The 25,724-nt window shown below is 37.1% G+C and overlaps 1 protein-coding gene across 3 annotated transcripts in view; it reads left to right on the forward strand.

Moving 5' to 3' along the window:
* LOC139726858 (guanine nucleotide exchange factor DBS-like) overlaps window positions 1-25,724 on the forward strand; it is a 198,950-nt gene that overhangs the window by 158,445 nt on the left and 14,781 nt on the right. For 2 of the 3 annotated variants that reach the window (XM_071637851.1, XM_071637852.1), the window contains exons 8-17: window positions 4,669-4,971; window positions 12,303-12,412; window positions 14,846-15,028; window positions 15,591-15,660; window positions 16,437-16,535; window positions 17,434-17,526; window positions 18,069-18,194; window positions 19,729-19,932; window positions 20,522-20,614; window positions 25,532-25,607. In XM_071637851.1, coding sequence (XP_071493952.1) covers window positions 4,669-4,971; window positions 12,303-12,412; window positions 14,846-15,028; window positions 15,591-15,660; window positions 16,437-16,535; window positions 17,434-17,526; window positions 18,069-18,194; window positions 19,729-19,932; window positions 20,522-20,614; window positions 25,532-25,607 — 1,357 coding nt within the window. Of the gene's footprint in view, window positions 1-4,668; window positions 4,972-12,302; window positions 12,413-13,401; window positions 13,528-14,845; window positions 15,029-15,590; window positions 15,661-16,436; window positions 16,536-17,433; window positions 17,527-18,068; window positions 18,195-19,728; window positions 19,933-20,521; window positions 20,615-25,531; window positions 25,608-25,724 lie in introns of all 3 variants that reach the window. The other variant, XM_071637853.1, reaches the window with a different exon arrangement.

The raw sequence follows: 25,724 nt of genomic DNA on the forward strand, positions 1-25,724 counted from the left end.
TCAAAACGATTAGATTTCTGTTTTTGGCATAATTTTGCAGTCTAATTTGTTTATCGTCTATCATCTGCCAAAATTTCGAAGCTAAATGATCATAGGAAATCTAAGAAATTGTTTTTTTTCTGGGCCATGCTTTTCCGACTTTCAGCTGAAAATAAATGTGTCTCTGTCCCTAGCAACGAGGGAGTGATCTTATTGGTCAGTGTGTGGCACTCTGGTTACTGTTGGTCGTGCGTAGACCGCTGGCGCTAAGCTTGAATGAATATCACGGAGGTTGCTAGGAGCATACCTTCTATTGTCAAGAGGTGAAAACTGTCTCGCCTCCCCTTGATCATGATAGGGTCGGAAGGAAAGCTTTGAAGGCAGTTTTCTCAAAACGCTGATTTCCTAAACCACTTTACATGCTTTCATAAAAGCATTAATATCTCTGCAACCAAGTACTTTTATGAGTCATGTTAAATATGAAATTTAAGAAGAAGAATAAGGGAATAATCTCATGTCATTTTCAGAAATTCGTCCTCCCCCGACTTTTGGATCCTTTTGTTGTAGCGGGTCACATCTTTATATCCTCATGTCTGTCCAAGTTAGCACTGTGGTAGAATGGTGAACTAATTTTGCTGTATTGAGTGCCTCGTGAAATCTCGGTGTTTCCAATTTTTGTGATTACATGCCTGACTAATAAGGATACATTTGTAAGTTTATGGGAATGCAAGATTGCAAGCTGAATGTAAAATCCTTTAAAATTTTGCAGGTGGCGGAATCTGCGTGTGGGATCTTTAATGCATGGCTCTTGTTTTTTTAAAGAAAATTTTCTGCTGTTTGAAAGTACATGTGCACAACCTCACTCAAGAGGATAATTAAATAATAAGACCATAAGCTTTGATTCTGTTTTGCATTAACATTTCCTACCTTTAAGCAAATAGTGGAGAAGGGGTGTTTTGCTTGATTCTTATTAATCAATATATTGCTGAAATTTTTATGTAGAAAGTGAATTTCTCTCTGCAGATTTTGTTTTACCCTGTCTAGTAAATCGTAATGAGTACTCAGTACTCCAGGGGTTAATAAGAAGTGTTACTCACACAAGCAAATGGCTCTTCCTTACACGTAATCAAATTGTGGGACCAGGTGATGACACTGCTCGTCAAACCAACCAAAAACTGTGCTGAAATGTTCATTTAAACTTATTAAGTACTTCCTCAAGATGCTACCTTACAGTCGTGTCGAGAAGATGTTCTCTTTGTTACTTGATGATGGTGAAGTATTTCAGGGATTCCATGAAAAATGCTGATGTATAAAGAAATAGCAAGACTGGAGAAATTTGCCAAAAATATCTGAGTGTGTAGTCAGACTCACCTGCCAAGAAGACATCAATCCAAGTTAGCCAACTCTGAACGGGACATTTTCCGAAACAAAGAGTTTAACAAAGATTTAAAGAGAAGGGGGCGGGGAATCAGGGTTGGGAGAGCATTCTCTTTTTTGACTGATAATGGTGAATACTTAAACATGTACAAGGTAGTGTAATGCTTTGCTAGCCATTCACTGCTGTGCTATTTATCAGTATTAAGCCTGTTATGATTTAAGCTACTGTAGAATGCTGCAATTAGCAAAAGAATAACAAGATGAGTTTAAGGTTTCATTCATATGAAGAGTTTGTTCGCAATAACCGATAAGTCCACATTTGCCAAATGGAGATATTTGCGATTAAAGGTCAAGAAAAATAAAGAGAATAATAAGAAAATTGTTGCTTCTTTGACCATAACTTCAAAAATGTACCTTTGTGTGTAGTGACCAATATATCATTTAAAAGGTATTATTTTGTACTTTATGACAGAGACCGTACTTCAAAATCTTCAAAAATGGACTTATCGGTTTTTGCGAACAAAATCTTCATATATTCCCCAGGATCACATTTTCGTATGCCTATTTTGATTCTCTATGTTTTGATATAAGATGCAGATGGAAACTGTACAGTAGAAATGTGGGTATCATAAGAATCTACCTGTAAATATAATAGATAGCATGTAGGATCACGAGTGTCAAACAACTATTCATAAATCATGTGCACAAAACAATGGACATTCCAGCTACCCCCTTTTTCCAGAATTTCCTTTAGTACTGAAGGGATATTCCAGTCAATTTTGAGTTTTAAAAAAAACACAAAAAAATAGATAAAAAAGAGCCTTTCTTGAAGATGAATGTTCTATGAAAACTATATGAGTTGTTATGTTTCATTGATGTGCTAATTGCTTTTAATCTAATTATTAAAGTTGCATTCATAGTAGCCTACTTCTTTGATTTGTGTGTGCATGCATACAATCTCTCTGTGTGTGTATCTATATATACATATAGGGATGGCTTAAAGTTATACATGATATTTACGACAGGATTTTTTTCTTAAGATTAAGAAAAACCAATGAATGTATACTCATGTTATTGATGCCAAAACCGGCAGACATGCTGTTGAGTGAAAGATATTCCTTGCTGATGGCAAAAGATATTAATAGAGAAGATCTGAAGGTAATGGTATGCAGATTATAGCTGTTTTCTGCAAGATGTGGATGTTCCTGTCGTTAGCAAAAAAATGGTACTGTACCTCTTTTGCGACATACACTGTAATGAAATGATAATTCCATGTATGTGACTTGTATGTAACATTTTGTGTTGTTCACCTTCCTATCACTGACATATAAATGTATAGACTCAGTTTGTCTTGCCCGTGTGTCTCATATTACCCCAATATTTCTATTAAACTATTTTCCTTTCTTTTATCCCTGGCTCCGCCCACTTTTCCCTCCTCTCCCTGTCAATCATTTCCTCATCATCCAATCCACTCGCTCCCTTTGTCAACCAAGTATGAGCAGCACAAGGTAATTAGTGGGGTTGCACTGTACAATGACACTTGCATACACTTATACTGTGTGAAGATCTGAATTGAAGCCCCTCCCTCTGCATGAATATTCATTACACTTGCATGAAATTTGAATATTCATCACACCGGCATGAAATTAGAATATTTTTTGTGCACATACGTGTAGTTGCTTGATGTCTATTTACTTATTTTAGAAACATCTAGATTTTTGTGTTCTTGATTAAAGAATCCAGAGTGAATAATGATATTCCTCTTTTCAGGGGCAAATAAAAGAGCTTTGTGGTGTTAGAAAATAAACTAGATATTTGCATACATATTCATAACTATATCATCCATTTTGTTTTCAAATCAGAGCCTGCAAACTTTTATGTCTTTCTGTTTTTGACATTATTTCGAATATGTGAGTGGTGAGCATAGTAATTAGTGAAAAAGAAATCATCACATTGTCAGCGGCTGCCTGTTGTAGGCCCTATCGATTAAATCATTCCGGCACTTTGTATAATTTATGATTCTGCTTCTTCTTCTGTCGTATGATGCAGTACAACGGGGTGGGTGTGGGGTTATAGACTTATAGGTTGATATCTAAGCTGGGCATCCAGTTCAGGGCAGCATCACTTGGTTCTATGACTGCTGGCAATGGTATCACCACATTTCATGACAATTACTGCATAGTTTGAAACTTTCTGGGCAGTCATATCCTAAATGTTAGATATTAAGTGTGAAAGGATTGGCAAACTATCTTACAAAGTGTACATCAGTGTCCCCATGCTGTTATCTTAAAGTCTGATAACGGTTTATTCATCGACAGAATCATGGTCTTCCGTTTCTAATGCATGTCAAAGGATGAGTTTGACTTGGTTGTAACCTTTGAGTCATGTTTTTTTCATCATTATGATTTCTTTAAGTTGATTATTGTCATTCACATTTGAATATTTTGTTGATGAAGTTGCCTCCATTTCATAATATAAAAAAGTGACTATTTGATTTCCATGAGACTTTTATTTCCTACTTATATCACATTTTCATTTTTATTTGATTTTTCAGAAATTGATTTGTTATCTGGTTGTATTGACACATTTAGAGATGAGATTTGCATGCTGCATATTTCTTTTGAAAGTAGCAAACAAGTTAATTTGTTGGGTTCTTTTTTGTTCAGACTTGAGTTTTATTACTTGAAAATTAAGATAGAGAGTTTTAAAACTTTCCCTTGAATATATTCTTTCACAAAATGCACTCATCATCCTGTGAAGAAGAAAGTTTCTTACTTTAACTTGTTATGTTTTATGGGATACAAAGTTTTCTTTCAATGTCAATCCAAGAGATTAAAAAGCCCTTCTCTTCTTTGATGGTAGGATTTGTAGGATTCCATTTGCCAAATTACTTTAAAATCATAGATATTCGCGAATTGCCTCTGGCATTCTGTGCATTGCATAGACAGAATCTTTCTCACACATTTTAATTTCACGAATCCTGGCTCCTCGCGAAATTCGCAAAGAGTTTTTGTGCATGCAAAAATATCTGGTTTTACAATTTGTGCAAGATTTATTAAAGAGATGGTCCTAACTTTTTGTGAAATAAAAGGCAGAAGTGATTACTTAAAAACAATTTGAAAATCTCCGGCTATAGTAAGTGGCGTGAACATGTCTGTTTGCATTTATGTTTTATACATTTTATGGCAAGGATTGCAAACATTTTGATACCATGTTTGTATTGTATGTATAATGCAGCTTACAAACTGTAAATGAGTGAGTTGTGTTCATGATACTGGATTAATGATATCTATAAAATATCTCCATCCCTAGAACCTTGTGAGGGAAGCTGTAACCAATATGGAGGACGTCAAGGCTCTCTTCGAGAAGCGGCGGGAGGGTCTCAAGAACATCATCGCCAAGTTCGAACGGCCCGTGGTCAAGACTGCCCCCGTCTCACCCCTCCCACACACCCCTGCTCCTGCTACCACCACTCCACCACCCCACCAGGCCTCCCCGTCCCCCTCACACAGCTCCCCCTCCCCCTCCCCAGGGGGCAGGCTGGGACTCCCATCCAACGGTCACTCGTCACCCCACTCACCAAGACAGAAGAACAAGAAGGGGAAGGGACAGAGGGTAAATTTACATTCTTCTTCATCTCATCTGCTTTGTCATATGTGTAAATCATATTTCATAGTTAAGATGTTCAACCATAACTTGAATTTAGGAATGATCTTAGCCCATCGAGATGACACTTTAAAAATGTTCTAATTTAGATTTTTGTTACACCCAATGGCATTAGTATCCACAGTAGGACCATATCTGGCATGTGTGTGATTATAAAGACTGGTTTAAGAGCGCACTAAATCCTTAAGTTATCAAGTGCACCACTACGTAAGGACAGCAAAGGAAGGATGGTTTGTTCCACTTGACCATTTTGCTCGCCTCGTGGTGAGAGTTTTGGTTCCCATGGGCAAGCTTACTTGTAGAGATTCAACTAGCATTCACTGTGCACTATAATTTGACCTATTCATCAAACATCCATGAAATTTAACTACTTACATTGTACCAACAGCCATACTTTGTTTCTGTATAAATGTTGTTTATATGAAGGTCTCCCTTAGCTGTGAAAACTAATAAAATACATTGTAGTTACATAGTCACATGTAGGTATGCAAATAGATACATATGAAGAGAAATAATCAAATTAAAGTAAAAGTCCATGTCAGTTGTTTACCTCGATTTGCCCTTCCTCAACATACATACACGTGTATGATAGATTTGTTTGTGATTGTATTATCTAACCTAGTATTTTGTTATTTGCTTTATTTTTGTTGCCGTAGCGCTTCACTTTCAGTGAGATTCATCCATTTTATTTGCCACCCAGTCAGGTTTGCATGCTTCCCAAACACTTTGATTTCTTTTGTAATACACGATTGAAGTGATTTCATTCTCATACCACCTGAATTAATACTCCGCATTTTTTATTGATCTTTTCATCATTACATTTTTCCTCACCATAAAGTTTTTTCAATTTCTGGTAAGAATAGTTTCACCATCATTACTTTATCTCGGTATGGGACGTTGTGGTATTTGGTCGATTCTTTCTGTTCTTCTAAACATGGGATTTTCAAAAGACTTAACTTTACATATTCCTTCTCATCATTTCCTAAAGAAAAATAAGAATCATTCCATGTAGTTTTGATGACTGCAGATACCATAGCAATACCTGTTGAGTCCATTTTTATTGGCTGCTCCCATTGATGCTGTATTTATTACAGGTTGCAATAGCTAATCTTGAGTGCATGATGTCTTCCTTATAGCTTCAATGAGCTGATTACCAATTTTGGCTAATTTGGGATGAAGTTCCCCAAAGCATAGCATTCGCTTTTCTCTCTTGACTTTTTGTGATTTCTGTTCCCCTCTCATGGAGCATAACAATTACTTCCCTGCAAAACATGATGTTTTCCTGAGAAAAAAAAGAAGAAGAATATCAAGAGGAGACTTTTAATCTTGCTGATTCAAAGTTGATTTCATTTTGCATATTTCTTTTTTTTCTCAGTATAGTGTACAATTGTTTATAAGAAATGATACAAGCCTAGAAAAGCCTACAATAGCATGTTTACATATGCATCCTGGCATTACCAGAGCATGAAATGACAACCAGGCTTAGTCTGCAATCAGCCATTTTCTCATTTTTTTATTTTCTTCTTTTCCGAGGAACTTTATCTTAACCCTTCCCGTGCCAGGGACTATGGACACTGTGTACAATTATACACAAGGGGTTTTGTGTGCCAATGGGCACTGCAGGCATGCAAAGGCTTAAAGGGATCGTACAGTTCTGGTTGAGACCTAATTTCAGGTTTCTAACATTTTTAGGTGACATAATGAGAAATCTCTTATGAAATATGAAAGAGCATGTAATTCTATGAGGAATTCAACATTTATTTGATAAAAATTGGTTTTGAAATGGCTGAAATATCCAAAAAAGAGCGATTCTAATAAAGTGTGGGACCCACACTTTGTAACGATCGCTTTGTTTTACTTTGTTTTTTTTTTTTTGATGTTTCAGTTATTCCAGACCCGATTTTCATCAAATAAACTTTGAATTCCTCTTAAAATGGTATGCTCTGTGCTATATCATAAGTGTTTTCTTGGTATCTCGCAAAAATTTAAAAGTCCAATTCTCATCTCCACCAATACTGTACTATCCCTTTAATGCTGCATGGTGGAGGGAGAGTCAGTCTTATAATATGTTCTGTGGACCATGGCAAGATTACCAAATGTATATTGATGTTAAATAATTGTGTATATTGTGTGTGACTTCTGTGTTTTTTTCTTTGATTTCAAAGAAAGTTGCTTGAAGGTACAGAATGAAAGCAGGAAGATTTTGAAAGTCTGTTATAAATTGGTTAATATCTGGTCAGCACCATTAGGATTTATGGTATCAGGAGTAAAAGTGCATTGTCGTTAGAGAAAGGAAATTTGACCTAGAGTTCTGCAAAGTAATGACTAGCGTCTATACAGCTTTAAAGTGATTATTTGAAGGCAAAGCAAAAGAGTGAATTCTGATTTCCAGCTTTAATTCATTCTGTCATCATGTTGTGAATAGTGAGTCTTATGGCAAATTGGCATTGTAACCTTTAATTTGCATTGTTGGAAAAGTTCACAATCTTAACGGGGATGTTGTGACCCCACGTCAAGTTAAGTGAGGTCATGTAAGGCAAGAGAGAGAAAGGGAATATAAAGGCATATCCCCACTCTGTACAAGAATTTCACTTTTGTCACTCTATGGCCCAGTAGCGTCACAAGTGGCCGTGACACCCCCAGATTGTCCCTATTAAGGTGCTGAGAGGGGTGCGTGACTCTCCGGAGAGGGCGGAAGGTGATTCAGACTGGGGCAGGAACTTTTCCCACTCTGTCCAGGTAGTCCCCCTGCGTCCAAACGGAGATGAGTTGACCCTCTCCTAATTCCCATGATCCCATGCCTGTGGTTTCCGTGGCGATACATGGCATGGTGCACTCCTGAAACCTTCTGCTTTCCCATTTCCTTTTTCCCTCCAAAATGATGAGTAGACATCTAGTATACATCCTGGGATAAACAAGCTCCTTATTTTTATCCTACCTGTAGCTTAGCTTGAGTTGCTTTGGAATGATCGTGAGGTACAATGGTGACATCATTATGAAGGCTGAGGTGTGTAATTATAAAGGCTTTTTAAAGTTATAATGAAGGATTTGAGCAAAAACCACCTGAAGCAATTCAAGGGATTAAGATTTAAAGTGTAATTGAATGTAAGTTGAAACTTTGTAAATAATCACTGGTGATTCTTCAGTATTTTTTAGTGCAAGTCATGATTAAAAAAAAATAAATAAAATCATGGGCCATACAGGGTATTTTTTTCTATGTATTTGGGTGGGATTTGAACCCTTAGCCTCCTGATTGCCAGACAAGTGTCATATCCACTAGACTATCAAACTTTCATCCAATAGCCAGTCATGGTTCTTATCCCATATGGCAGCAGGTAATATGGACCATACTGATTGGAGCAGATGAAACTTGCTGACATGTTTATTGGATTGGTATTACAGTTGAGAATCACGCTCAATAGAAACAGAAGATTTTAGGAAATCCAGGAGTGAATGGCTTAAATCTTGTGGGTGGCTTCTTTTGGAAATGCCAGGATGCAACAAAGGAATTATGAGCTTAAGGAGGTGTATAAATAAATACTTTCCAAGCCATCATCAATTATGCGTTTAGGAAGAAAAATAGGGAGAAGTAGAAACTGAGAGATTGAAGGGGAAATTATTCATTTCATCTGTGGCTGACCTCTAGTTTGACTCTGAATTCTTAATCCAAGAGTGCTACAATTAAATACTTCATTGAGATATGCATGCATTTGTTAAAATTCCTTGCTGCTTTTGTTGTCATTCTTTTAAAGTGATGAGGAAGATTCAAATTATGACATTGACTCTGTGGCCTTATCCATGAACTCTTGTGGCATCATGCGATGACACCATTCTCACTGACCCTATTATCAGACCCATCCATCTCGTACCAAAGCCTCCATGTGAAAGTGATACAGGGCACTGTTGCCATGGAAACGATAATCTTCTCTGAAGAATGTTTCAGTGGACTAACCACTGATGCCTGTTCTTCCTTTATTCAAACAAATAAGAACACTTTGAATGATGTGTGTCACAGCTAATAAGGGATTCCTTCACACTCACATTCATCCCTCATCATTACTTTACTTTTTTTTCGGGGGGGGGGGGGGGGAGGAGGAGGGAAGGGGTAGGGGGAGACAATTCACAATACTGAAACAAGAATTTTGAATTTAGGAAACAGGCAATAATGTATTAATCTGTGGTAGGTCATGGCATTGCCAAGTATTGTATGTTGTTGCCAATGCTGAATAGTCCTTGTCTTGGGTCTGTCTGCTAAAATAGAAATTAAGTTCTAGTTTTGTATGGTGAAATATTGTGAATTTAGCCATTAATTTGATGTGTATTTCTTGTTGAGAGTGCACTAGTGATGGAGGGTATGATTTATCACATTCTAACTCCTGCCATCTACTGTTCTTTTTTTCTTGTTTTGTTTCTCCTAAAGTTTGCTTAACTTTATAGTGACTCTTAAACTTCATATTTCTCTGGTTTGAAAGTGTTGTGCATTAACTTAGGAGAAAGAAAATGAGGGAGTTTGGATCATTTTATACCACCCTCTTTATTTTATCTCTGGTTTTATTTTCCACAGTGAACTTGTTTGCTCTGCATGGCAATACCATGTCGGTTTGATGCCACTAAGATACAATGTTTCATTTTTAGTATATTTTTTTTCTGTAATAAGTTTGTCCTACCTTCTTTAAACATCAGAAGTTAGTCTGCTCTAAATATGTGTTAAAGAACACTTCATACCAGTTTTTGCTTCATTTTTCTTGTAATGTTTTCAAGCTTATCAGGTTTTGTAATCCAATTGAAGTTCCCTCTCTTAACATGAAATGACATCACTCGCTGTTTTGCACATTAACATACTTGCTATACATAGTGTAACCCTATGCTAGAGAACTCCTTTGCCATTGAGTGTGTGAATGTTCACAGTTTACATGACAACTACTATATTGATAACGGATCAGAGTATATATTTATACATCATATATATTTAGTGATAGTTTAAGTCCCCCCCCCCCCCCCCCCCCCCCCCCGGCATTCAATCTTCTATAACTCTTCTTGTTCTTGTCTGCCAGGGAAGTCACTAATTTTAATGAGTGACTAAAATCACCTGGGGAGATATGACCTTGTGCAGATATAAATTCTAATGGATGATTACAGAAAGAGAGAGAGAGAGAGAGAGAGAAAGAAGTGTTCAGAAAAGGCAAGGAGCTAGATAAGTTGATATCAAGTCCTATGGTCTATTCTTTGGATATGAAAGACAATAATGCCACCAACTAAGCCCACAAACGTCAAATCGAGTTGCATGCTTCAGGACATGTCTACAATGTGACGTAAATGCTTAGCGATTTTTAGTTGCAAATCGTTTGAAGCCTTTAAAGAATATTTAAATGACCAATTTTTTCAGGGTGAAATCTATTATTGTATTTATAGACCAGATCATACAACTTTGTGGTTTATAATTAGATAGTCTGAAATCACACAGCTCCCCTGAACCCCTTCCAACCTCATCAAAGATATACATGTTAATGAATTCTGCAGAGAAAGTAAAGATGGTAGACCTGCTGATGTAGAAATATGTTTTATGCAATCAATGATGCAGTGTCTATCATTTTAGCGAAAATGAAAAAATTTGACCCAACTTAAATTTAGTTCATTGATAACCTGAGAGGGCATTGTTCAAACTCATTCTCTGGAAAACAGATTTGATTATCACATAGAGACATTCTGTTATTATGCCAGGATTATGGCACTATGTGAGAAGCACAAGTTCTGGGAGGAATTAACTCAGAGATATGTTGGCTTGTTAATGGTAGTTTAGTAGTAGTGTATCGAGAATTGCACCGCTACCTGGTGTCACTAGTCATCAAACTCAAGACGCGAGAAAAAAAAAACATGAAATCGCAGACTCATAAAGATTTACACAACCAAAGCAAAGACAAAAAACAGTGAACAGCTTGCCTATGGAGAAGGAAGAATGTAATCATTCTTTGACGAAGGGAAGGCCAACTTTGAAGAGTTTGCAAACAAAGAGGAAAAGAGCAGGTCTCTCGCATACACTTACTCTCTACTCGGAGACCTCACAATTTTTTCTCTCTTTTTTTAAAACACAGGGGGACAGTGCATCATGGGAAGGAAAGGATACAAGCCGTGATAGATGCTATCAAGTTTTTATTGCCAAGTGACTCAGAATCAGGTCTATTCCAGTCTCCTGTAAGACGAGAAAGTTGGCAGTAAAAGAGAGAGTGGCTCACTGTATATCCTCTGTAATAATGCAAGGCGTTGATGGGGGTGGAAAGTACAACCCTGTACCTGCACTGGCCTCACGAGGGCGACAAACCATGTGATGATACCTTTTTCTCTCACTACCTGAGAATTCATAATGAAGATTTTCCTGCGATCCATCTATCTGGGGCAGGCGGGCCAGAGATGATGGCTGCAACAGATGGCATGATTTGCCCGCAGATTAGCTTTAAAATCTCTCAAACAAAATCATTTTGTGTAGATGATGATGATGTCATCATAGCATCACTGTGATGTCATAAAGAAATAAAAGTGAGAGGCCAAGCATACAAAGGGTCAAAGTCAGCCAGGGTAGTCTGTCTAGTCTTGGTGTTTGTGAAGCTCTAGGTCAGTAGCCATTAATTTAAAGCCCCAGAGACAAGTTTGTGCCCCTTCCCTTGTGTCTTTAAACATTTCACTGCTGATGAAATAATTTTAAAGGAGTGGATCAAAGGTTTTCTTGGTGAAATATTAAGTGAAACAAAATGAAGCAGTGGTTATTATGCCGTTGAAGATGAGTCCCGAGTATTTTGGGGCAGGTGTCTATGGGAAACGCGTGTTGAAGGGAAATCTGCATGTTGCAGCAAAATCAGCTTATGCTCAATGGGTTTAAAAACATTCTTTATAAAGTAATAGTTTATTTCAAAGGGTTCCCTGAAGACTGTTATTAGCATAACTCTACTTTCATTTGTCAATCTTTTTCTTTAAGTCTTACCCATTTCATGACAAAAACTTCATAGTTTACTTACCTCTACGTCTTCACAGGCATAGGATCTTTTATGCACCTCCTTTTTCTTTCTCTGTCTGTTTTATTTGCAATGCCCCTCCCCCTCTTTACATTATTGCATGATGTTTTAAAGTGGGAAAATCGAGGGACTTATGTTCAGTTTTGCATGTACAAATTTGATTTAAGTTGCCATGGATACATCCATTTCCTAACAGTCTGCCAAGTTTTTGCAGACATGGTGACTTTGTCAGGTTCTCATCTTGAATTCAATTCTCATTCGTAAATTTCTCAGTTGGACCGTAAAATTGAAATCATCCGTGACGAGTCGCAAACCATCTGCTACGGCAGCGACAATGAGTTCCAGGACGAGACAGACTGTAACTCACTCAGCTACAAGCGCAGGTAGGAATTGTGGGAGCATCGCCATGGCAACAGTGTTGCTGTTTGTTAATTGCAAAGGTGTGGATGGGAAATGCCATTGTCAAGTTATGTTTTCTAAATATGTCAACACAGAGCCCAAAACCTTGCATCTAATAATGTTTCATCGTCAATACCATCTTCCAATGTAGCACAAAAAGAACAGCCTGAATTTGGTCTACAACAAATGTCAAAGTAAACGAAGGTATTGGATATATGAAGAGTTTGTTCGCAAAAACCGGTAAGTCCATATTTGACAAATGGAGATATTTGCGATTAAAGGTCAAGAAAAATAAAGAGAATAATAAGAAAATGTTTGCTTCTTTTGACCATAACTTCAAAAATGTACCTTTATATGTAGTGAGCAATATATCATTTAAATGGTATTATCTTGTACTTTATGACAGAGACCGTACTTCAAAATCTTCAAAAATGGACTTATCGGTTTTTGCAAACAAACTCTTCATATAGTTACATCGTAATGGGCTGTGACTGCTCTCTGGATCATGGCATTTCACAAAACCAGCTTTCAAGAATGCACAACAGAGAGCAGATCATTATATCTCTGTCACAATTATTTATTTGCAAGGATCCTTGCTTTAGCCAAAGACTCATGTAACCAAGATTGATTTATTTTATCTTTCAAGTGTTACCAACTTCAAACAAAGTAGGAACCACACCTGATGTTGACTTTAATTTATGTAGAACTAAACCATTCGCTAAAGTTAAGTAATATACAAGTTATGTGTGATGTCTTCGAAAGTAGCCGTCCTACAAATGAATTGGCAATACATACTGGCATGAGAGATAGTGTACGCGTGATGCATGTACATGTATGTGTGAAGTTGTTTGAGTGTCTTTGTGTTATTGTAAATTACCAGTGAAAAAAAGGAAAGCAGAAAATATTCTCTGTGTGTTATTTCCTACGACTTGTCCTCATCCTTCCTTGTCTGCCCCGACCGTTGTCCACTTAGATTCCTCATGAAAATGGGGGTGTGTCCAAAGACGCTCGCACATCACCCCGACAACAACTTTCATCAGTTCGTGCTTGAGAAGAACAACTCGAACTCCTTTAGGTCACTTGCTCAGTTTAAGCTGAGGTCAGTCCTGTATGTGCATGCCTCAGGCACGCTGGAATCATGTGATCATATCATGTGACGAAATCATGCGGAAGCCTGCTGTCATGTGATCAAAATGTTATGAATATTCATGAGCATGTATTCAATACATGACCTAATATCACAAGAAGGCAGAGTATGCAGAAACTTTAAGATATATTTGTTTTCATTTTTTCAAACTTGGAACATTACATTTCTGCATGCATTTGTAGATAGATATATTTTTTCCCTCTTTTTTTTTTAGGTTTGTGATCAGATGTCTTTACGGAAACCATTAAATAAGGAGAGCGGTTTTATCAACAGTAGCTTGTCCCGTTCTGATGTAAAGAATGCAAAGTTTGCCATGCATGTATTGTATATTTCAATGTAGACACAGCATGGTTTTACAGATGATGGCAGGTCTTATTTCGTGTGCTTTTTGACCTAATTCTGCATACCAGTTTCCATGCTTACAAGTTTAGCATAATGCTTGTCTTATCCTTTTTGAGCATACCCTCTTTTGCAGCCAGTGGTTAGCAAGTTAAGTTTATTTATGTTTGCAACTGTACAAACCAAAGCAAGGGAGCAATCTTATTTGTATTGTAAGGTTTTTCTGCCAGCATTTATTGTTTGATGCTCATGAAACATTTCATTAAGCACTAAAAAAAGAAGAAGAGGAAATCAGCCTTCTGTGGCTGTCGTACACACAAGCCTTATGTCAGAAATTTATCTTTTGCTGCCGAGTTGGTTCCTAATGCTGCTACATGCATGTATGATTTCCTTGTAGGTTTTGTTTTTTTTTTTATTTGTCCTGCATATTGGTGAAGACAGTATTAAGGCTGAACTACTGCACCTTAGTAATGATATGCATGAGGTGGCCTTGTCTTTGTTTGTTTGTGTGTTTGTTTGTTCTTTTGTTGTCTTGCTCCATCTCTAGTGAATGCATCTCTCTTCACAATGATGTTGTAGAGTCCTGGCATTCCAACATTCACTAGATGAAAACCTCCTTCAATGACTGCCAACATGGATAAGATTTGATAGAAATCCAAAAATGAACAAAGAATATCTCATGAGAAGGGGCAGGTTTAGTTGATTGTTTTTCTTGAGGCTACCTTGACTGGAAGTGCCATTTCCATCAGAACCATGTTTTAACCTGTTGAAGATGAGTCCCAAGAATACTCGGGCAGGTGCATGTGGGAAATGTGTCTTATAGCAGAATCAGCTCATCTTCAACGGGTTTAGGGAAAAACAGCAAAAACAATATCAACAGCAATTTATGTTTCTTATCTTGAATACTCTTAACGTGTTGCCATGACTACAGGCATGTCATCAAGGAGCTGATTGAGACGGAGAAGATCTACGTGAAGGAGCTGGAGGCGGTGCTGACTGGTTACATCAAGGAGATGGACAACCCGGACTTCGCTGATCACATTCCCACCTCACTGAAGGGCAAGGCAGATGTGCTCTTCGCCAACTGGGAGCAACTCTACAACTTCCACAAAAGGTTTGGCGGATGATGATGTTGTTGCTCTTCTGTGAAATGGATAAATGACTTATTTGTGGAGATGAAAGAGAACAGAGAATGTCCTTATAACGTTTGTAGCTTTGGTACTGAAGGAAAAGGGTGATGATGGTGATGGTGGTGGTAATGATGATGATGGTATTGATGATGATGGTGATGATGATGATAGTGATCTTAATGATGATGATGATGAAGATGATTCAGGAAATAGGAGAAAGGTGACAGCAGGGATACTGGTCTCAGTTTCTTACAAGTGGTAATTCACTCTTCAAGATATGTATCAGTTTAATCTTGAAATTCCATTTGAGTTGTCATCCTTTCAGTGAAAGATGAGGTTATGTTTCATTTTGTATTATATCATGAAAATCACCAAATAATCTCTGCAATGTCTCTGAATGATAAAGATGATTTGGAACTGGAATTTTTGCAGGTTTGCACTGAGAACAAATATTGATGATAGAGTAGGAATGAGTGTAACTCAGGTGATAAAAGCCCTATCTTTTGTTGATTATAATTAGTGCAATTTGTTTCGCATTTTCCACAGCAAATTTCTTGTCGAGCTGGAAAATTACAGAAATACCCCAACTCTGGTTGGAAAGTGCTTTGTAGATATGGTGAGTACTTTTCTTTGTTAAATTTGTACTTTGTAATTATGTTCTGTATTACATATATTTTTGTTTGAATGAAGTAAATTGATTTTTTTTTGCCACTTATTACGTACTTGCCAATTGTCCCTATCTGATAGGGACAACCCCTATTTTTTGCAGTCTAGAATGCCATCTTTGAACTGTTTATTTAAATCTGTTCCTATTTTTGTTTTCTGCATGTAATAATGCATGGGAAATTCAAGAGTGTCCCTGTTTCTTAAACATAGTACTGGGCCCTGTTTCATAAAGTTGTTCGTAAAGTTACGAACAACTAACGAGCGACTGGTGATCAGTTCTTGTGGTGAATTATTGAAATTCTAGTAAGTATAGCACATCGCAACTGATCGCCAGTCGCTCGTAAGTTGTTCGTAACTTTACGAACAGCTTTATGAACCCCCCCTGGTACTCCAAATTGTCCCTATTCTTAGTTTTTAAAGTTGGCAAATATGTGATCATGCCATGTTCAGTAGATTTGGCTCTTCTTGGTGTGAAAGTGAAACATGATGAGAAATATGTGCAGTACCCCTGGATTTTAGAACAAATTTGATTGAAATTGTTTCTGTGCACTTCTTCTTCATATATGTATTGTAGATGACAGTGAAAATCATGGTAAAGAATTGATCTCCATAAAAGATGCCATGTACTAGAATGACACTAGATATCATTATAATTGTACTTATCTTGGACTAGTTTTGATGACTTTTGTTTTTCCTTTTGGCCACTTTCCTGCTTCACCCTATCAGAAAGATGAACTGGACAGTCTGTACAGCCACTATTGCCAAAACAAGCCCAGGTCTGAGCTTCTTAGGAGAGAATGTGGACAGAACAACACTTTCTTTCAAGTAAGTCACTTCTCTCATGAAATTTGTTAAAATTCTACTGTTGATTTAAAATATCCTTTAAAAAAAATAGTCTCTGTGATACACGTATTACCTTGTCAAAGTAGTTGTTACATGTAGAAACTGGATGTCAAAACATGTGCCATTAATCAATCGAATTGTTTTGATGAACCTGTTTGTTCCCTTTGTGATGAGTATGCTTCCATTGATGACATGTTTATATTTTTTCTCTCTCTCTCTCTCCCTCTCCATCTCTCTGTTGTCAATGACCTGGCTCCACTTTCTCCCTCTCCCTCTGTGCATATCTATCTATCTATCTATTTATCTATCTATCTATCTATCTATCTGTCTATCTATCTGTCTATCTATCTATCTATCTATCCATCTATCCATCCATCTATCTATCTATCTATCTATCTATCTATCTATCTACTTATCTATCCATCTATCTATCTGTCTGTGTATCTGTCTATCTATATACTTATCTATCTACCTATATATATCTTTCTATCTATCTATCTATCTATCTATCTATCTACCTATCTATCTACCTATCTATCTACAATATCTATCTATCTATCTACCTATCTATCTACAATATCTATCTATCTATCTACCTATCTATCTACAATATCTATCTATCTATCTATCTGTTTTTGCATCCGTCAATCTATTAATCTCTCTCTGTATATATCTTCTCACTATGTCTACATATCTTTTATCTTTCTTTCTTTGATGCTGTCTATCTGTTTACTTCTGAGTGGCTCCTTCTATTTTTCCTCTATCCTGTCTCTCTCATTCTATCTCTCTCTCTCTTTCTTTGTCTGTCCGTGTGTCTGTCTGTCTGCCTCTCTGTCTGTCTGTCTCTGTCTGTCTGTTGCATCATATTTCCTTTTCCCAGGAATGTCAGAAGCTGCTGGGTCACAAGTTACCCCTCAGTGCATACCTCCTGAAACCAGTCCAAAGGATAACCAAGTATCAGCTTCTTCTAAAGGTATTCTTGAAAAGACGAACACTAAAACAAATGAGGAAACAAAAAAATGCTGACGCTTAATAGTAGAACACTGTAAGTCATTTTATTCTGTGATTTTTTTCCTTGAGTCCTGTTATCAGTCATCATGATGTTACCATAAATGTGTTTAGAGATAAATTTCTACAAAATTGTTACACTAAAAATTTTCTATGTGTAAGATTATGTAAAAAGAAAGAAAATCAATTACTGGTGCTCAAAAAAAAAAAAAAAAAAAAAAGATGACAATGCAAGGAGCCCAGCTTTCTAAAGATAAATGTGTTCAAGTGAAAAACAAATATTTCTGAGATGAGGTATATATTCTTGCATATATTCATACCGTGGAATGAGTGTATGATTGTGTCTTGTTGTTTGCAGTTACTTGGATGTACCTGAATGCAACAATCAAAGGTTGCAAGCTATTTACTATACTCATGCAGTTGTATGTGTAACTGAATCTGATATTTTTGTGGAGCAGCTACATCATTTCATCCACACTATCTTTCCGGTGTCTTGCCTGTGTACAGGAGATGTTGAGATATTCGTCGTTAGAGAAAGGAGCGGAAGACTTGCAAGCTGCACTGGACTGCATGCTAACAGTACTCAAATATGTCAATGACTCCATGCATCAAGTGGCTATCACAGGTTACGATGTAAGTCAAACTTTTGAACTAATGATTCTTGCGTCGAGTTGTCTTAATAGTGCAATTGATTGACACGCTGCCCTTAACCCTTTAGAAACTGAAGATTCCATTCATAATGGGCTATTGTTCCCTAGAAGGTACAGCAATATTGCTCTCATTTCGACAACTTTCTGCATTGTGCAAAATAGCTCACTGCATGCTTAATTTTGTCTTATATAAGTTATGTTTATTTGAAAGCGTATTTAGACTTTGCCAAGAAACTGGTGTGTCACAGAAGTAATTCTGACATGCTTTTGTTGACCTTTGACCTCTCTCTAAATAAGTACATGTACTTATATTTTCAGTATGAAAGCTGTAAAAATGATAAAACATAAAACTACTCCAAAAAAAGCGGACGGGCGGTTTCGGGAGTAGTGAGACGGGTGATTTGAGGTGTTTTAGGGAGTAATAAGTCGGGCAGTTTTGGGCAGTTCAGTAACTAATGGGTTAATCAGAGTAAATATACATCTGCAAATATCCTCAAGTGGATATACTGTCTATTTCGCAATCAGGAGGTTGTAGGTTTGAATCTTACCACAGTATGTATGCCCATGATTTTTGTCATATTTTTGTTATTACTGGAAAACACTGAACAATTGGTGTGTGTTTATTTTAACCCTTTCTGTGCCAAATTAGTCAAATGCACACAAATGTCACACACAAACCTATGGACAGGAAAGTAATGAGGGTTAATGAAGAGCACCTTGTCAGTTAATGCAGTAAGTAGAGACAGTCTCCTAATTTTTCACACCTTTACAAGGAATACACACGGAATCAAGACCGTGAATTTGGAAAGGTACAGATTTAATTTCCTAATGCCATTCTCATCTTGCTCATTTGGACAGCCATTATGAACATTAATCAGTTGTCAGACATGTTTCATGGGCATGTCATGATATAGACGGGTGGCTGTGTCAGTCATTTACCTTTATTGTAAAACTGAGTATCATGTGACATGGCATGAATTAGAGAAGCGGCAATAGATTTGTGTGGTTTTTGTCTGGCCATAACCACCTGCTGTTCTAAATGTCCTATTCCCATCTCTTCCTATTTTCTCTCCCTTCTCCTTCTCCATCTCTCCACTTCTCCGTCTTTCTGTTTTTCCGGTTAATTCCATTTTTCTTTTCATACCCTTCCTCCTCCTCCTCCCATTTTCCTTCAATTTTCCCACCTGTTATGCTCCTTTTTTTATCCTCTTTTCCAACCTGTCTTCCTCATTTGCTCTTTCCCTGTTTATCCCATTTGCCTCTTACCATCCTCCTCCTCCTTCCTCTTCCTCCTCTTCATGTTCCTCCTCCTTCTCCTCCTTCTTCTCTTTCCTTTATTCCTTTTTCTCCTGCCATTTATCTTGTCCTTCCCCCTCGTCTGCTCCCCTCCTGTTCCCCTCCTTCCCCTGTCCTGCTTTCCTCCTGTCCCCTCCTGCCCTCCTCCTGCTCCCGTCCTTCCCCCTGCTGCTCCCCTCTCCATCCCACCCTTCCTCTGACATCCCACCTCCTGTATCCAGGGTAAGCTGTCAGACCTTGGCAAGCTAATGATGCAGGGTCCCCTCCACATGTGGACGGAGCACAAGAGCCGACACAACCTGAAAGACATCCGGCAGAAGCGCATGCAGCGCCATGTCTTCCTCTACGAGAAGGCCGTTCTCTTCTGCAAAAGGAGAGGGGACATCCGTGACAAGACGTTCTACGCCTACAAAAACAGTATTGCAGTATGTAAAAAGCTTCAGTACTTTTCTCTCTCCTCAACACTGTACTTCAGTAATATTCATTTAACACCGCTTATTGTGTCACCCTTCACTATGACATTATATCTTGTCAAGATTATTTCCTTGGCATGATACAGCAGTTTTTGTCTGTCGTATCAACTAATCTTTAAGATCTTTTCGTTTTGGTAATTGTAAAATCTGATTCTCAGTTTGAAACCTTGAAATTGTGGTTGTGCACCCATGGGTGTCTTAATTGATTCAGGATTTGCTTATGATGATGAAGTACAGCAGATCAAGGATGCTTTCGTTGGGTCTGTGCATAACACTAACTCTTAAACCTTCTCAAATGCTTGGGTTCTTTATTCTGATTTCTTTACTGGAACTCATCTTCCTCTCCTACTTGCTTTATAATACAGCATTAAACCGCTGAGGACGGGTTGATTTTGCTGCAACACATGTTTCTCGTAGACACTTGCCTGAGTATACTTGGGACTCATCTTCAACAGGTTGAGACATTTTGTTGTAAGTTTAGCAGGAAAATTAATACCACTTTTGTTTTTGTGTCTGCTGTTATTTGTTTTATTTCCATCAGACCACCACCTTGGGACTAACAGAGCATGTAAAGGGTGACAAGAAGAAGTTTGAGTTATGGCTTGGAGGCAGAGTGGAAGTGTACATCCTTCAGGTAAGTGATTGTCTCTAACTTGCATCATTCGATTCTATCCAGTATGGTTTACTGTGCAAATGTAAGATAACAATCTAGCAGCTCGAACGCTGGTACGGTTCAATTCAATTCAATCATAGTTTATTTCCAATCATCGAAAATCAAAAAACATAGTACAAAGTATACATGTGATGAAATATTGTTCAAACGTTTGCATAAGATTCATGTAATATATATACGAGACATATTATAGAACAACATATAACATGTACAATATTTAGGAAAACACTAAATACTTCGTGGGCGAACGGAAAATAAATTCTATTATGGAAAATAGTGATCCACTAAAAAGCATAGCTTGTCGGACGTGGATCGCTAGACAAATAATGAGTAAATTGTATACTATTCTATAACAATATACATGTAATTATTTTGAGATACACCGGTTGGGAAAAAATATAGAATACCAATGCTAGTGCCCGGACACTGCTCACTGAACCACGTGTACCGGGAAAATATGACAAGGACAACACGTTCGTAAACACATTCGATTACCCACACGTATACACTGTAAGACGCGCGACAGTACCGAGAGGAGAGAAGACGGTAACAATACAAGTCTACGAAGAACAAGAGACAGGAAAGGAAGAGGAGAGAAGAAAGAAGAGAAGTCTGCACACAGAACACGCCAAGTGCTGCGACATCAGGACAAGTGAAGGCTCAAGCATGAATCAAAACAATTTAAATTATCTAAGATTATGAGTAGAAAGTAAATATTTTCTGAGTTTGTATTTAAATGTAACAAATTTGGGGGAATCTTTTAAACTATTATCTAAATTATTCCAAAGTCTGGGTCCGGTATAAAGAAATGTATTTTGGGCATGTGCGGTTCTCATTAATGGAAGATGAAATTCGTCGGATCGTCGCGTGGGATAGTTATGAACATGACTATTTCGATGAAATAAATCATGGAATATTTTAGGTAAAAAGTTACTGTTGTAATTAAACATAAACTGGCCAAGTTGAAACACATACAAATCATTTACTTTTAATATTTTATGGTCAGAAAACAAAGCATCTGTATGTTCTCGGGTATGTAAATTAAAAACAATTCTAAGCGCTTTCTTTTGCAGTAAAAGAAGTTTATCAAGTAATATGACATGTATTACCCCAAGCAAGAATCCCGTAGTTTAAATAAGGTAGTATCAAACTAGAATAAAGAGTTAATAATGCAGATGAAGGAAGATAATATTTTAATCTATTCATTACGCCAATGTTACGTGATATAATTTTACATATGTTATCAATATGATTCCTCCATGAAAGCTTGTTATCGACGCAAACACCAAGAAATTTAAAGGAAGAAACTTCTTCTAAGGGAGTAGTATCAAATATTATATTGCCTGGGAGGCTATTTAAAGAATTACTAAAAAGCATAACTTTTGTTTTTTGAATATTTAATGACAATTTATTTGCGTATATCCATTGTATAACCTTTTTCAGTTCTTCATTGACTGTTCTTATTAAAATGTTTGGGTCAGGGTGAGAAAAAAAAAGGTTAGAGTCATCCGCGAATAATATGAATGATAGTTTCTCCGAGGATCTATGAAAATCATTAGTATAAATAATGAATAACAATGGGCCTAATAAACTCCCTTGTGGAACACCAGATGCAATTGTTTTACTTTGAGAGTCAAAGCCGTTGACATGTACAAATTGGGATCTTTCTGATAGGTAACTCGTGAACCACTCCAAGGCCTTTCCACGTATTCCATAATGAGACAGTTTGGCGAGAAGTATTCCGTGGTTAATCGTGTCAAAGGCCTTGGAGAAGTCCAAGAAGATACCTATTGTGTGTGAAAGTGTGTCGAGTGCGTGTGTGACTTTGTCGATGAGGGCAAGTAGTGCGTGTGTTGTGCTGTGATTTTCCCTGAATCCAAATTGAAAGTTTGAGAATATGTCGCAGGTTTTAAGAAAACGTACTGTCCTGATATAAACTATTCTTTCAAGAATCTTAGAAATAGAAGATAATAGAGATATGGGTCTATAGTTATTGACATCATCCTTCTCCCCTTTCTTGTAAATAGGAATTACTTTCGCAATTTTCATGCTATTTGGCACATGGCCAGTTGTAAGCGATGAATTGATAATGTGTACTAAGGGATCCACTATTTGAGGAATTATGTTTTTTATCAAATAGTTGTCAATTCCGTCATGGCCAGGACTTTTTCCTTCTTTCAAATTAGCAACAATCTTTATTATTTCTTCTTTATATGTTGGGTCAAAAAATATAGTTTTGGAGTTAGGTGTATCTAAAAAATCATTAAAAGATTTACTAGAAAGAGGAATATTTTGAGAAAAATTTTTCCCAATTGAAGAGAAAAAGTCATTGAAAATTTCCGCCATGCCAGCGGGAGTGTTGCTGGAGGCATTGCCCCACCGAATTTCAGAAATATTAGATGAATTGTTAGATGTATTCATAGCATTCTTTAATGTTTTCCATGTGTTTTTAATATCATTTTTGTATTTGCTTATCTGATTCACATAAAACATTTTCTTCTGCGTACGTAATAATTTGGTGAGTGTGTTTTTGTATGAAACGTATTTTTTCTTATTTTTTTCAGTGGGATTACATCTATATTTATAAAACAAATTATTTTTCCTGTTTATAGATCGTAATATAGACTGGGTTATCCACGGGAGTCTTGGAATTTGCTTATATCTATTTTTTATGTTACGGAGGGGAATATGGTTATCGATTTCGGAGGTACGAGTAGATATGAAATAGTCATAGGACAAGTTGACATCGGTAGTGTTGTATACAGAAGACCAGTCGATTTCTTTTAAACTGTTTTGAAGACTTATAAGATTATCTGCAGTAATCTTACGACGCTTGTAATAATTATTTTGTTTAATCAGTTTAATTGGTACCTGAGTAAATATAGGAAAATGGTCAGTGATGTCTGAGAGGACGATACCAGACTCAGGAAGTGGAAAAACATTACAAAAAATGTTGTCTATGAGGGTAGCCGATTGGCTGGCGACACGGGTAGGCTTGGAGATTAATGGTAAAAACGAAGCAGACATTACTGTTTCTATAAATTCTTTTGAACTGTTTTGGGAGTTACATTTCATGAGATCGATATTAAAATCGCCCATCAAAAATGTATCTTTATTAAGTATCATGGGATTTCGTACTAAATCCTGCAAAACAGTTGCTTTACATCAAACTCATAGATGAAATTAAAATAACACTGATAATATAAGCCTACATGAGAATAAAATGTGTGATATTAATACACATCAAACCTGAGCATCAATAATGGCATATGTGAGAGTATTGTACTACAGGAAATGAGATTTGTACGTGTAAGATCGAGTATGGCAAGATGGAGAAGAGAGGGCAAGGAAGTAAAAATGTAGAAGCGGGAAAATAAATTCAATGCCTAAAAGCATGAAAACTAAAAGTGAAGGATATAATATCGACATAACATCAAGCAGAAATATGTGTAAGTTATCATACTATGTCCGTAAATCATGAAACAAGAAGAAAGGAACGGGAAATAAATTACAATAGTTTGAAAAGGGAGGAGACGATCTTGTGGTATTGCATCATATTTGAGAAGGGCTGAGAATAGAGCGATAGTGAAAATGATAGCAAGAGATTATTAAGCAGAGGCGTGAAGGCATTAATGCATTAATACCTTGTCCACCTTGGACTGCTTAACAAAACAATATGGGAATTTCTGAGCTTTGGTAATTGTTCCAAGTTCATCATGTCACTACCAGCAACCAGGGACAGCCTGGTGGTAGTGCCGCTGCCCGGAAAGCAGTAGATGACAGGTTCAAGTCCCATGGTTCCTTTTTCCGACAAGTTTGTTAAATTACAGATGAGCAGTTGCGATCTGAGAAATTGCATTCATAGAGGGGGACAAATTGAAGAAAACTCACACCTCAGTGAGAATGATGTTGGTGTGAAACTGATGGATAAAACATTCAGAATAAGGACATGATTAAGATGCCAGGGTTGAAGGAATCAGTGGGAACAGCTGGCAAGGGTGAGTGAAGTGCGGTGATAGGGGCATGTGTTGAAGAAGGATGATGATTGTGTTATAAGGAGAGGGCTAGAGGTTAAACCAAGTGAGCCACAAAAGCGAGGATGACAGAAGATGACTTGGAAGATCCAGGTGGAAGAGGAGCTTGGGAAGGTTGGCTTGAGGAGGGAGCCTCCACAAAATTGGATGAGATGGCGAGAAGGTGTGAGAGAGGCTGCTGTTTGAGTGAGGTATTAGAAAATCCAGCCACCCCCGTTATTGGGGACCATCCTGGATCCGAACTGCATTTGTGATGATTATGAACAAGACCACATCCATGCAAATTTTGCAAGTCATTGTCAAAAGGTCAAAAGGTCACAAGTAAGATAGCTTGGGAGCTACACATGTAACACGTTTATACAGGTTATCACAACACAAGAATGAAAAGATGCGTGCAGTGAGACCAAGATAATAAATCATAAGTTGGTAATAATGTATGTGCTTACTGTATTGTGAGTGTAAATTATGTTTTTTATGATTGTGTTCATGTACATGAATATTTGTATTTATGTTTGTATATACACTGTATGTATTTATGTATGTAGATATTCCTATTATGTGTATATGCCAACAGCAACAAAAATTCCTATATGGACAATAAATGAATCTGAATCTGATCTCGGTGGACGAAACCAAAAAAAAAATGTTCATTGTTATAGTTGCTTTACCTTGAAATACTGTACGGAGGTCAAGAATAGAATTTACACTTTACAAGTTTCACAATTCATTAGTGGCTTGTGTTCATGTGGGTATCTTTTTAATTGATGTTTTTCTGTGAATCAGAGCATTACCGCAATAATTTTCGTGCCTTTTTGTTTTCATTTCTTGATTGATTTGTTTATAGGCTCCATCAGAAGGAGACAAGATTGCGTGGATCAAGGCAGTCAGACAAGCTTTACTAGCAATCAGAGAACAGACTGGTAAGAAATCCTCTCATGCTCACCTTGACCCATTGACTCCCGATTACCACACCTTGGCGTATGAGCTCGCCCTCAGATTCAAACAAAGAAATATGTTTCTGTTATTTGCAGCATGAT

Source organism: Diadema antillarum, unplaced genomic scaffold, assembly GCF_040938485.1.
Source record: "Diadema antillarum isolate AM-2024a unplaced genomic scaffold, OU_Dant_1.0 seq00000102_RagTag, whole genome shotgun sequence".
In the NCBI taxonomy this organism is placed as follows: domain Eukaryota; kingdom Metazoa; phylum Echinodermata; class Echinoidea; order Diadematoida; family Diadematidae; genus Diadema; species Diadema antillarum.